General features: G+C 50.6%; 1 protein-coding gene across 1 annotated transcript in view; it reads right to left on the bottom strand.

Moving 5' to 3' along the window:
* NDRG1 (N-myc downstream regulated 1) overlaps positions 1-12,042 on the bottom strand; it is a 58,282-nt gene that overhangs the window by 12,933 nt on the left and 33,307 nt on the right. The window contains exons 5-10 of the mRNA XM_017500042.1: positions 11,175-11,295; positions 7,969-8,031; positions 7,184-7,244; positions 6,472-6,558; positions 4,349-4,405; positions 530-633 (exon numbers count right to left, since the gene is read on the bottom strand). Coding sequence (XP_017355531.1) covers positions 530-633; positions 4,349-4,405; positions 6,472-6,558; positions 7,184-7,244; positions 7,969-8,031; positions 11,175-11,295 — 493 coding nt within the window. The remainder of the gene's footprint in view (positions 1-529; positions 634-4,348; positions 4,406-6,471; positions 6,559-7,183; positions 7,245-7,968; positions 8,032-11,174; positions 11,296-12,042) is intronic.

The raw sequence follows: 12,042 nt of genomic DNA, 5'->3' as shown, positions 1-12,042 counted from the left end.
ACTCTCTGGCTGACACCAGTGGCCCTGAGCTGTCTCCTCCCCTAGCTGAGCTCCAGATAAGCCCCTAGTGCTGGCCCTAAGAGGGCCACGCCTTAGCCAAAGGCTGTGTTCAGGTCCTCCTTATCCTTGGGATGGTAAACTCCCAGAAGCCTGCCTGGATTATCCCGCCCTCCAGGAGCGCTTTGCTGCTCCCTCGCTTGGCTCTTCCCCCATTTGGCTCTTCGTGAAGGTCAGCAGTGAGCATACACATTCACTCTCAACCCTCTGACTGTGCAACCGTGTCCCTCTCACTTCTGCACCCCCAGGGGTCTGGAGTGTTTGTTCAGATCCCTTCAAGATGAGCTAAATGCTAGGAACCAGCTTACGGGCCAGGTGTCCTTCCTGGGCACCTGTCCTAGGAATCTATTTGCTCAGATGTAGGGCCTGCATCTTCCACTCATTTTACACCCTCCCTCTCACTTGCCCCTATTTCAGATCGACAGAAAACACCTAATAAATAGCAATGATGTGACTGCACGGCATCCCACACCTGTTGTAGGCGTTGATGAACAGATGCAGGTTGCCGGGGTTCATGTCATTCACGATGTGCTGGCGGTAGGTGTGGACCACCTCCACGTTATTCTGCATTTCTTCCTGCATTTAGAGAGGGGAGAAGGCGGTCATTATCGTCCTGTGCCGCTGGCTGGTCACTACTCTCTCCACTCTCCAGGTTATTTGGGTACCAAGTAAAGATCATAATGCCTAATCCACAAGACAGCAATGGACCTAAAAAACCTTCGGGAAAGCAGCATGCCTAGCCAGGTGCAAACGGGCATTTCACTGTCCACCGGGAGCAGAAAAGATCCCAGTCCTGGAAGGCCACAGCCCGCCCTTCTGAACACATTACTTCGGGATTTTCAATGTGAAGTCAGACTTCCTGGATCTAGAAATTCGCTTCATCACTGCCCTTTTCTTGGACAAATCTTTTAACCTGAGTCTCAGATCTCTTAAAAAAAAAAAAAAAAAAAGTCAGTGGTTGGGGGATAATGTTGCCTACTTCACTAGGTTGTGTTCTCACCTCTGCAAACAATAAAAACTGGATGCAAATGCTAGTAATTATTTTTCAATGGAAAGAGCTGAAAAGAAATTTTTCCTGCTTGAAAACCGAAACCATCTCACATAACAGGAAGTTGCTGGAAAGAAGGGCAACTGCGACTCCCATCGTGGCCAGCCCGAGCCTTGGGGAAGTCAGCCTCAGCCTCCCCGTCTTCGGATGCTTTTTGAATGTCATTTGTGACAAACAAATGATTTGTCTGCTCTGTTTCTCATCTGTACAACGACAGGCACCGTAGGTCTCACACAAGGGTCTGATGTGACCAGTGGCAACCAGAGGAGGGGTTGGAGTTGGAGGTCAAAGAAAGCTGACATCAAGCTTGGGCTGCATCAAACAGTCCAGGATCATTCAGGCAGCAAGGAGCCCAACTGGCTAAGACATAAACTCTGGAAAAAACAGGAATCACGCTGGGATGTCAGGTCAATACCGGCTATAGCCATCTCGGGGCACCCTCAGACACCACGGCCTGACCACCAGTCTCCAAATAACATGGGGTACAGTCAGGTCAGATGCTCAACACTATGCCTGGGACCCCTTCTCCAGGGAAACACAGACAGTGGCTCTGTTTCCCAATTCCCATCAGTTTCAGATTCCGCACTCAGGACAGGGAAAATGTATCACACACTGAAGACTGAATCGTAAAGAGGAAAGAGGGCTATCGTGGGCTAAACCGTGGCCCTCAGAAGATGTGTCCATGTCAAATCTCCTCAACTTGGGAATGCAAACTTGCTGGGGAAATGGGTTTTTGCAGATGTAATCAATTAAGGATCTTGATATGAGATCGTCCTGGATGACATGAGTGGGGACCAAATCCAGTGGGAAGTGTCCTCAAAAGAGCAAGGCGAGGGAGAACTGAAACAGACACCGAGAAGATCACGTGAAGACAGAGGCAGAGAGCGGCGTGAGCAGCCACTGGACAAGGAATGCCGACAGTGACCTAGAGCAGTAAGAAGCCAGGAAGATTTTCCCCTAGAGCCTGTGAAGGAGGGGCGGCCCTGCCAGCACTTGACGTCGGAGCTCTAGACTCAGAGCTGTGGGAGAATACATTTTTGTTGTTCTTTTCTTGTTGCTGTTGTTGTTTTAAGATGGAGTCTCCCTCTGTCTCACCCAGGCTGGAGTGCAATGGTGTGATCTTGGCTCAATGCAGCCTCCATCTCCCAGGTTCAAGCAATTCTCCTGTCTCAGCCTCCCGAGCAGCTGAGGTTACAGACATGTGCCACCACACCCAGCTGATTTTTTATTTTTAGTAGAGATGGGGTTTTACCATGTTGGCCAGGCTCATCTCAAACTCCTGACCTCTGGTGATCCATCCGCCTTGGCCTCCCAAAGTGCTGGGATTACAGGCGTGAGCTACCACGCCCGGCCCACCTGCATTGTTCTAAGCCATCCTGCTTCTGGCAATTTGTTCCAGAAGCCACAGGAAACCAATACAACAGGCAAACCCAGCAGCTGTGCTCGCCAACTCCAGAGTGGAGACTGTTTCCCTGTCGTACTCGGCAACTCCAGAGTGGAGTTGGGACCAGATCCAATTCCTTAGTTTCAGAGGTCCATGCACAAGAAGCACCGCAAAGGAGTGCTGAATAAAGACCCAGCTACTGCTAGCTTACCCTGCTCTAAACATGCACCAAGTCCTCAGCAAGGAGGGCCTTCCATTCACCTCTTCTAAAAACACAGAGCTCCCCAGTCTACACCCAGGGTATGCCTGGCTCTCCATGATCCCTCCTTTGTGTTTCCCCAGGACTCGTGTGGGTGTCAGATGGTCACACATGTTCGCTACAAGGAGACAATGATATGTGGACCATTCACAGTAGGCAAAGCAGGTCACTGCAATTTCAGGCAACCCAGGGGTTTTCCAGACCCTCAGCTTCCAGCCAAGCCCATGGCATGTCCTTCCTGAGGGCAGCTGGCCCCAGCTGAAGACACCAAACCAGAGTCTGGGCCAGGCAGGCTGAGCTGATGAGAAGATGACCACTCACTCTAGCACGCTGAGCGACTTGGCTCGCTCACCCTCAGTGGGGTGACTCTGCAGAGGAGCAGCTCATCTAAGAGCTGGGCAGCAGCACAGGCAGCTGCCCTCCTGCTGTGGTTACCAGAATGAAGCCAGATTCATAGGTTCAAACACTGACTCTACCTCTCCCTGGCTGTGAGACCCTATACAAGTCACTCAACCTCTCTGGTCTCAGTTTCCTCTTCCATACACTGGGAATGAGAACAGAATATATCACACGGGTCACAGAGCTCCTGGGTGGAACCCTACAGTTTACACTTGTGAAGCTCTTAGGATGGAGCCCAGCGCATGGCTAACTCCACGGACATGTTTGCCACAGACCAGATTTATAACAGCCCCAAACTGGAAACAGCCCAGAGGCCTTATCAACAGATGAAGAGAAAAACAAACTGTTGCACATACATAAACGGAATACTTCTCAGCACTAAAAAGGAATACACCGATTTTAAGATATAGGGTGCAGTGGGCAATCACAGCTCACTATAACCTCAGACTCCTGGGCTCAAGCGATCCTCCTCCCTCAGCCTCCCAAGTAGCTAGGACTATAGGCATGCACCGCCATGCCTAGCTAATTTTTACTTTTTTTGAAGAGACAGGGTGTCACTATGTTGCTCAGGTTGGTCTTGAACTCCCAAGCTCAACTCGTCCTCCTGCCATGGCCTCCCCAAGTGCTGGGATTACAGGTGTGAGCACTGCACCCAGCCTAGGAAAAAACTATTGATCCACGCACCAACACGGACCGATCTCAGAATAGTTATGCTAAGTGAAAGAAGCCATACCAAAAATAAATAAATAAATGAAAGAGTGCACACTGTATAATGCCACTTACATAAAAATCTAGGAATTGCAAAGCCACCTAGAGAGACAGAAGCAGATCAGAAGTTGCCTGGGGAGGAGGGTTATCAAGGGGTGCAAGGAAACTCTTGGGGTGACGGAGACGTTATTCTCCTGATTACAGTGATGGCTTTACAAATGTACACATATGTCAAATTTAGCAAATTGTGTGCTTTAAATATGTGCAGTTAATGGTACTTCAAACAGCTGTTTTTAAAAGACACATAAAAAAAGAGAGAGACAATGAATATCTGTTGCTTATGAATGAATAACATCACGTATCTCATGAGCACCAGCTTGGTGGCCCCACTGATTGTGTCTTGCTGTCTCCACCCCCACACGGGGCCCTGTACTGAGCACCACACAATTCAGTGCTCAGCAGGAACCACAGAATGCCACACCACACAACTCACCTTCCCAAAGAGATGGGACACCACCATGTCTGGCAGGGCCTGGGTCCATCCGGAGATCTGGGGAGGAGTAAAGCCGGTGAAGCCAGGAGCTGATAGTAGTTAACAAGGTCAGCAAAACCTCACTTCCCTGGGGGCAGAGTGGCACTGTCGGACTCCCCTCTGAATGCAGGCCTCAGGGACATCCCCCTTGAGAGAAACTCAGTTCCTGTCTCCTCTTCCCTCCTGGGCCTGATCCCTGAAATGCAGGGCCTGGGACTAGATCCAATTCCTCATTTTCAGAGGTCCATGCACAAGAGGCACAGCAAAAGAGTGCTGAATAAAGACCTAGCTACTGCTAGCTTACCCTACTCCAAACATTCACCAAGTCCTCAGCAAGGAGAGCCTTCCATTCACCTCTTCTAAAAACACAGAGCTCCCCAGTCTACACCCAGGGTATGCCTGGCTCCCCACTATCCCTCTTCTATCACCCCCAAGCCAGTTTCCCCTTTCTATCTATACTGACATTACCAAAGACATGGCTGATCTTCGTTTTCCTACCTCTTGCCAGTGACAACACTAGGTTTACAGCAGGAGCTCCACAAATGTGTGCTGACCATTGAGCAAGAATAAGTAGAAGAGACGCTCTAGACCTGGGGGTCCTTGGCTGGCCCTTGCCTGACACTGCCCAGCTGTGTGGCACTGGGCAGCTGCAGCCTGTGGGTCTCAGTCTAATCTGGAACTGGGAGTGCCAGGAACTTCAAGGCCACAAGGTCAAGGTGAGGGCTGCAGGAAGTAACTGCACATATCACAGGATCTAACCCCAATGCCTGGTGCTCACAAGGCTGGGGTTGAAAAGGAAGGGTGGAGCACAGCTGTTAAGACCCTGCAGACATTCCTCAGGGTTCACACCAGCCAGTGGTCGCCATCCCCAGACCTTCGAGTCTGACTCGGAACAGCGATCATGAGGCCCAGCAGCTTGACTGGAATGTCACTTCCTTTGCTGGAAAATCAAATAAAATCCAGGGAGTGTGTTCCACTCTTGAATGTCATTTAGGCAGGAGGGAAGGGCTCCCGCATTCTAAAGTAATGTTCAAAGAACAAATGGAAAATCACGTGGCTAGGACAGGGGCGGGAGAAGGGGCAAGAGGCACAACCCCTTCAAGCCCTCTGTCCCTGGCAGCCACCCAAAATTCAGCAAAAATGCACTTTTAAAATGAGAAGCTGGGATCACCTCAGCTTGAAGGGCTTTGTCCTGTTTCAAATGCAATGACCCCTCCCTCTCCTTGGCAAACACTGGGGCCTTTACAGGAAAAACAACAAAACACCACAATGATAATTTTATAAAGACAAACAAGGAACCTTAGGACACTAGGCAGCACAGCACAGGTTCCTTCTCCTGCAGGCAGCCCGTCCTGCTGACCAGGCCTGCCGTCTCCCATCCCAGACGGGAGCCCCCGGGGCAAGGATGGTCAGGTCCACCAACCACAATGTCAAAGGGAGCTGCATCCAGTCCCTTTCTACTGCCTAGCTTTATGTGGCCCTGGGCAATCTCCTTAGCCACTCCGAGTCTCAGTTTTCACCTCTGAAACGGTTAGAACAATTCTCACCTCCTGGAGTTACTATGAAGATTAACTGTGGTAATGCACATACTGCAATGCGGAATGAAACCAGCACACAGACAACTCTCAATCTACGTCAGCTAATTATTATCGTCAAATGTGCGGCACAGTCGGTACTAAATACGCGTGTATGTCTCTCTAATAATGTGAATGAATTCCGAAGATTAGAGGCTTGTGTCTTGTTGATCTCAAGAAGCCTCGTTCTTAAAGATTGCTCAGCATCTTGACCAAAGCGTGGCACAAGTTAAGTGCCAAGCAATGCTTTTCCAAGCTGGCTCAGGGACCAGCGTCCCAGTAGTTTCCCTGCTTTGGACAGCTTGGTGGTATTTAAGTCTTCTGAATGGCAAATGGCTGAGGCCATGTGTACTGTTCTAAGCAAAGCAGAGGGAACTGCCTTCTTTCCTGGAGTGGGCAGTAGAGGGTCGTGGAGGAGTGGGTAAAGAGAAGGCTCATAGATCCAAGGCTCTTCCAGGCAGAGGCTGTGTGCACCTGTCCCTATGCCTGCCTGACAGGCCCCCACCTCACCTTGGAGGCGGCCCAGTCCATCCAGCCTTCTGCACAAGGGTTCACGTTGATGAGGACGAGGCCCTCCACCATCTCAGGGTTGTTCAGCTGCAATTCAAGACACAAAGTGAGACAGACAGCCCAGCAATCAGAAGCACTAGGAGCCTTCCAAGGCAAACTGAAGCTTGGGAGAAGTACCCAGAAAAAGGCAGTGTGGGCACCAGAGCCGACTACTGCTCCCCGACCCAACCCATGCCAAACTGAGGTTCCAGTACAGCAGACACGAGATGGGGCCCTAGAGAGTGCGGGAAGGAGAAAGAGGAAGCACAGGAGAAGTAGGAAGCTCACTTCTTTGCAGACCTGCCTTCGGCAAGTCACTTCAACCCACGAAGGCTCAGCTTTCCCAGCTGCCATATGGGTGTGACACACCATCAACCTCATTCATCAGACAGGGTGCACGAATGCTCTCTAGCTGTGACAGTAACAACTGTATTTATAAACACACACACCTGCGCATGTGTGCGCGCGCACGCGCACACACACACATATACGCGTATTCGCGTCCTCCCCCCACACACACACACACACACACACACACACAGACACACACAAAACTGTGGAGCATACGGGTCATTTCTTTTTCCCTTTTGGGTTTCTGATGCTTTTCCAAATGTTTTCCTTCATCTTAAAATGTTACTTAAAATGCAATTTTCAAAAAATGCCAAACACTCACAGCAAATCGAGTTAGGATGTAGGCTCCTGCTCCTGTTCCCATGCCAATAATGCTTTTCAGCCTGGAAGCAGAAATACAAATGCGTGTCACAGAAGGAGAGAGTGACGGAAGCCCCAAGGACACACTGAGAACTTCCTGAGGGTGACTGCCTGGCTAGGCAACGTGGGGGCACGCTGCCGTGACTGCCCGCATGGCCCTGAGGTCACTGTGCTTTAGGATTGGACAGAGACCGAGACCTTGGAGAGCCGCGCCCCTTCTCCTCACTTCCCTCCTGGCCGCCACCCAGCCTCTGAGAGGCCGTCTGACATTTACAGGAAGGCCCGTTACGGCATCATTTCTTCCCATTCTTAAGCTTTATTTTGGATTCTAAAACTTGGAATGAAAACAAATCAAGCAAGAACCATGAAGTTATCATTATTTGAAGGGCTCAAAAAAGAGGGGAACACTGGAAAAATGATGGTGTGGTGAGAAAAGCTAAGGGCTCAGGCAGCTCCATTCCAGAACATTCCATGGGAAAGAGAGGAAATGGAAGAACAGGGGGCAGGAGCAGAATGGGTGGGGCGGCCGCCATCACGCAACTAACATTCACGCGAGAGGAAAGCTGAAGTTACAGTAGGCAGACTAGAGCTCAGAGGCTGTGCGAACAACAGTGCTCACAGAGGGTGACGAGCTGATTTCTTGCCTAATCTTTAATCTGCAACCTTCATTTTAGTGGTCAGTCCCCGGATCAAAGCCAAGTCCCAGGAGGACACTAGAAGCCAGGCTGCTGTGCACCTCGCTCTTACCCAAACTGTTGAAGGACTCCAGGAAGCATTTCAGCCAGCTGATCCATGGAGGGGTACATGTACCTAGAGACGAGACAAAGAAGCCATTAGTGAGCGCCGGACAGAAACGGGTAATCCAAACAGGGACAGGCTTGAAGGGTGGGGGCCATGCCACAGCCTGCCCCATGCACCCAGACTCCCAGTCCACTCCCTTCCCATCCTCCTTCCAAGACCCCTGCGGCACACCGGCACACCGTAACTATCAATTGCTTCCTCTGCCCCAGGTCCCAGGGACGAATTTTATGGGCATTATTAGCTCATTCAGTTCTTTCAATAACTCTAGGAGGCTGCTAGGATTTCCCCCAACAGCAAGATTATAAATATCACTGAGGCTGAGAGATAAGCCACTTGGCCTCACAAGAGCAGTGGATGGTTAGCTAGAAACATGTCCTCCCTGTGTGTGTCCGGTTTGGGTCTAGGGTGTTGGAGAAACTGACTAGAAGGCATTTCACAATTCCAACCTCAGGGAGAAGCAGTTAGAACAGGCACAAGTGAGTTCCATCAGCAAAGGAGTGATGGATCCTCACACATGCTGGGCTCTTGGTGAGGTGATGACAGGGGCCAGTGAGCAAGGCAGGTGCAAACCAGGAGGGAGCCAGCCCTCCAGCCAGCAGAAACAGGGGGCTGTGACTCATAACAAAGGCTATCGAAACGGAGACCTGCCATGATCAGGTGATCAGGGAGGGCTTTCTGGAAGAAGTGACGCTGAAGGGGTCATGGGAGCCTGATGATTAAGTGAGTGGGCAGGGAAGCAGCATGTGCCGAAGCCCTGGGAAGAGCCAGAAACAGCCCGTATGGTGTCGCCCCACATCAACAGAGCCATTGAGCTGAGGCCGCAGGGCAGAAGAGGGGCAAAGGCATGAAGCTCCTCTGAAATGGCCGCGGCCCCTTTTGGAGCCAGCAGCTCCTAAGGTGTGACACTGGAGAAGCCACTTAGTTGCAGGGCCTTCTGTTTCTTCACTGCTCCCCAGGGCTGGCGTGAGGTGAGGAAGCAGCAGAATTCTACTCCCAAGGCCCCTCCTGTATAGGCAGCGGACACCAGAGCCAGGAGGAGCCCAGCCAGGGGTCCTCAACCCTGCTCTGTGGTCTCAGCTTCAGGATACGGGAGGGATCACCCTTAGAGGGCTTGGCAGACACCCCCACACCCCTGCCAAGCCCCACACTCTCGTCTGCTCCACTCCAGGAGGAAGAAACAAGCCATCCCCATTCTGACAGTGGATCCCACCAGACACACATGGAAAACATCTAGTAAGGTCCAGTGCGGTGGCCTGTAAGCCCAGCACTTTGGGAGGCCAAGGTGGGTGGATCACCTGAGGTCAGGAGTTCAAAACCAGCCTGGCTAACATGGTAAAATCCAGTCTCTACTAAAAATAAAAAAAAAAAATTAGCCAGGCGTTTTGGCACATGCCTGTAATCCCAGTTAACTGGGAGGCTGAGGCAGGAGAATTGCGTGAAGCCAGGAGGCAGAGGCTGCAGTGAGCTGAGATTGTGCCATTGCACTCCAGCCTGGGCAACAAGAGTAAAACTCTGTCTCAAATAAAAAAAAAAAAAAAAAAAAGAGAGAGAGAAACACCTAATAAACCAGGGAGAAAATACCCTGTACCCATCAGCCTCCAGACCAACCGAATAAAAATTCCTGAGCACCAGTGGGGCTCAGACCTTAGAATATTTGTAAACCTTCTTCAGGGGGAGCTAAGAGTCTCTGCCTCCCCCCAAGTCTTTCACACAATTGGTCCAACCAAAGATAGCTTTACTGACATACCTCTGGCTTTATCTGCTGGTTAACAATTAACCATGTCCCACTGTTTTAAAACACTTTTAATTTTTGGTTCTGGTCCCATATGGCTGGCTATCCCTTCCCTTCCTCCTTGATAAAGGTTAATTATTAAGGATAATTCTGAACACTAATAAAAAAGGATATCTACTAGTAAATGCCAAGAAGGCCCCTTCTGGAAGACTTTAAACCCAAGAAGCTGGTCCTGCCCTAGTTTAATCACAGCATCAGGGGCAGGGACAAGGGAAGGTATCTCTGAGGTCTGCCTCCCCCACGTAATGCTGACTGGGGAGTCCAGTGAGCTCGAGCATGGTTGCACAAGGGGAAATTGAAAGGCCATGCCCGCGCAGATCACGAGCTGACAAGGGCCAGGCAGTGTCAACACTCTCAACTAAGGCAGCCTGATTTCCAAACAGGATATGCGTCTTAGAGCCGGTAGACAGGGCCAAAGCCAACGCCTCAGGTCTCGGCTGTGCAACCTTTTTTTTCTTTTTTGGAGATGGAGTCTTCCTCTGTCACCCAGGCTGGAGTGCAGTGGTGTGATCTCAGTGCACTGTAACCTCCGCCTCCCAGGTTCAAGGGCTTCTCTGGCCTCAGCCTCCCGAGTAGTGGGGATTACGGGCATCCACCACCACACCTAGCTAATTTTTATATTTTTAGTGGAGACAGGGTTTCACCATGTTGGCCAGGCTAGTCTCGAACTCCTGACCTCAGGTGATCCGCCCACCTCAGTCTCCCAAAGTGCTGGGATTACCGGCATGAGCCACCGTGCCCGGCTCAGCTGTGCAATTTTGAGAAAGATAGGTAACACCTCCATGCCTTGATATTTTCATCTAGAAAATGGAGCTAACACCTGCCACACAGAGCTAGCCGTAAGGATTAAGCCAAAATGGCAATGTTAGATCAGAATGATTGCGCCTAGCCCACAGGAAGTGATCCATCAACGCTCCTTCTCGCCCTCGTTTTCTTCCCAACCTTCTTGGTTTTTCACCACACTATTGGGTCATGTCAAGTCCTCCTCCCCTTCAGTCCTGTCCAGGTTGAGCACACCTATGGTAAAGCCAGGCTTGGAGGAAGGATGAGGGGTGGGGAAGTAGCATCTAATGGGTGTGTTGTTTCAGTTTGGGAAGATGAGAGCGTCCTGGAGACGGAAGGTGGTGGTGACTGCACAGCAACATCTGAATGTCCTCAATGCCGCCAAACTATATACTTAAAAATGGTTAAAATGCTAACTTTTATGTTATGTATCTTTTACCACAGTTTAATAAGTGGTTAAGACAACAACTTTTATGTTTTACCACAATTAATAAGTATTTAAAAGAACAAGCCAGCTGAATCCTTCCCCGACACCCAGCTTCCACCCTGCAGAGCTCACAGGGCAAGAGGCTCTCACCCTGCGGGGAAGGAGGCCGCGCCATCCTGCTGGCCAGGGGCATCCACGTGGCAGACGGCAAAGTGCTGGGTGATCTCCTGCATGTCCTCGTAGTTGAAGAGGGGGTTGTAGCAGGTTTTGTCTGAAGAACAGCAGAGCCGGGGGAGGGATGAGAAAAAAGTAAGAGGAGAAAAATTAGGTGTCTCAGTGGCAAAGCACATTCGTTTTGCTTCTCTCCTATTCAGAAGAAGGAAGTGAACTTTGAAGAATACCGATGTTTGCGTTTTTTCGTTTTTTGGTTTTGTACCTATGCTCACTTTCCTGGTGATAAAAGGCAAGAGTAAGTCATGGGCCAGGGAGTGGTATCTGGCAGATGAGTCTTGCAGTTGGTGCTGAAAGGGGTTCCCAGGCTGGCCTCTGCAGCTCCTCCAGTCAGTCAGGGTCAGGATGGCCCTGGCATGAGATGGGTTTGCCCCGCCGATCATCTCTTTCCATCTGGGTCCACTATAACCTCCCACCTGGGGTACTGACCCAGCGTCTAAACATGGCAGTGTTATTCACTCAGCCAGAAAGTAAAAATGCCCCAAATGCCTATCAACTAAAGAATAGATGGCCAGGCGCAGTGGCTCACGCCTGTAATCCCAGCACTTTGTGAGGCTGAGGTGGGTGGATCACCAGAGGTCGGGAGTTCGAGACTAGCCTGGGCAACATGGTGAAATCCTGTCTCTATTAAAAATACAAAAATTAGCCAGGCGTGGCAGTGGGTGCCTGTAATCCCAGCTACTTGGGAGTCTAAAGCAGAAAAATTCCTTGAACCTGGGAGGTGGAGATTGCAGTGAGCCAAGATCGTACCACTGCACTCCAACCTGGGTGACAGAGTGAGAATCTG

The sequence above is a fragment of the Cebus imitator genome, unplaced genomic scaffold (genome assembly GCF_001604975.1).
Source record: "Cebus imitator isolate Cc_AM_T3 unplaced genomic scaffold, Cebus_imitator-1.0 Scaffold13, whole genome shotgun sequence".
NCBI lineage: Eukaryota > Metazoa > Chordata > Mammalia > Primates > Cebidae > Cebus > Cebus imitator.
Note: the sequence above shows the minus strand (reverse complement) of the source record. Positions and strands in the feature narration are given on the sequence as shown.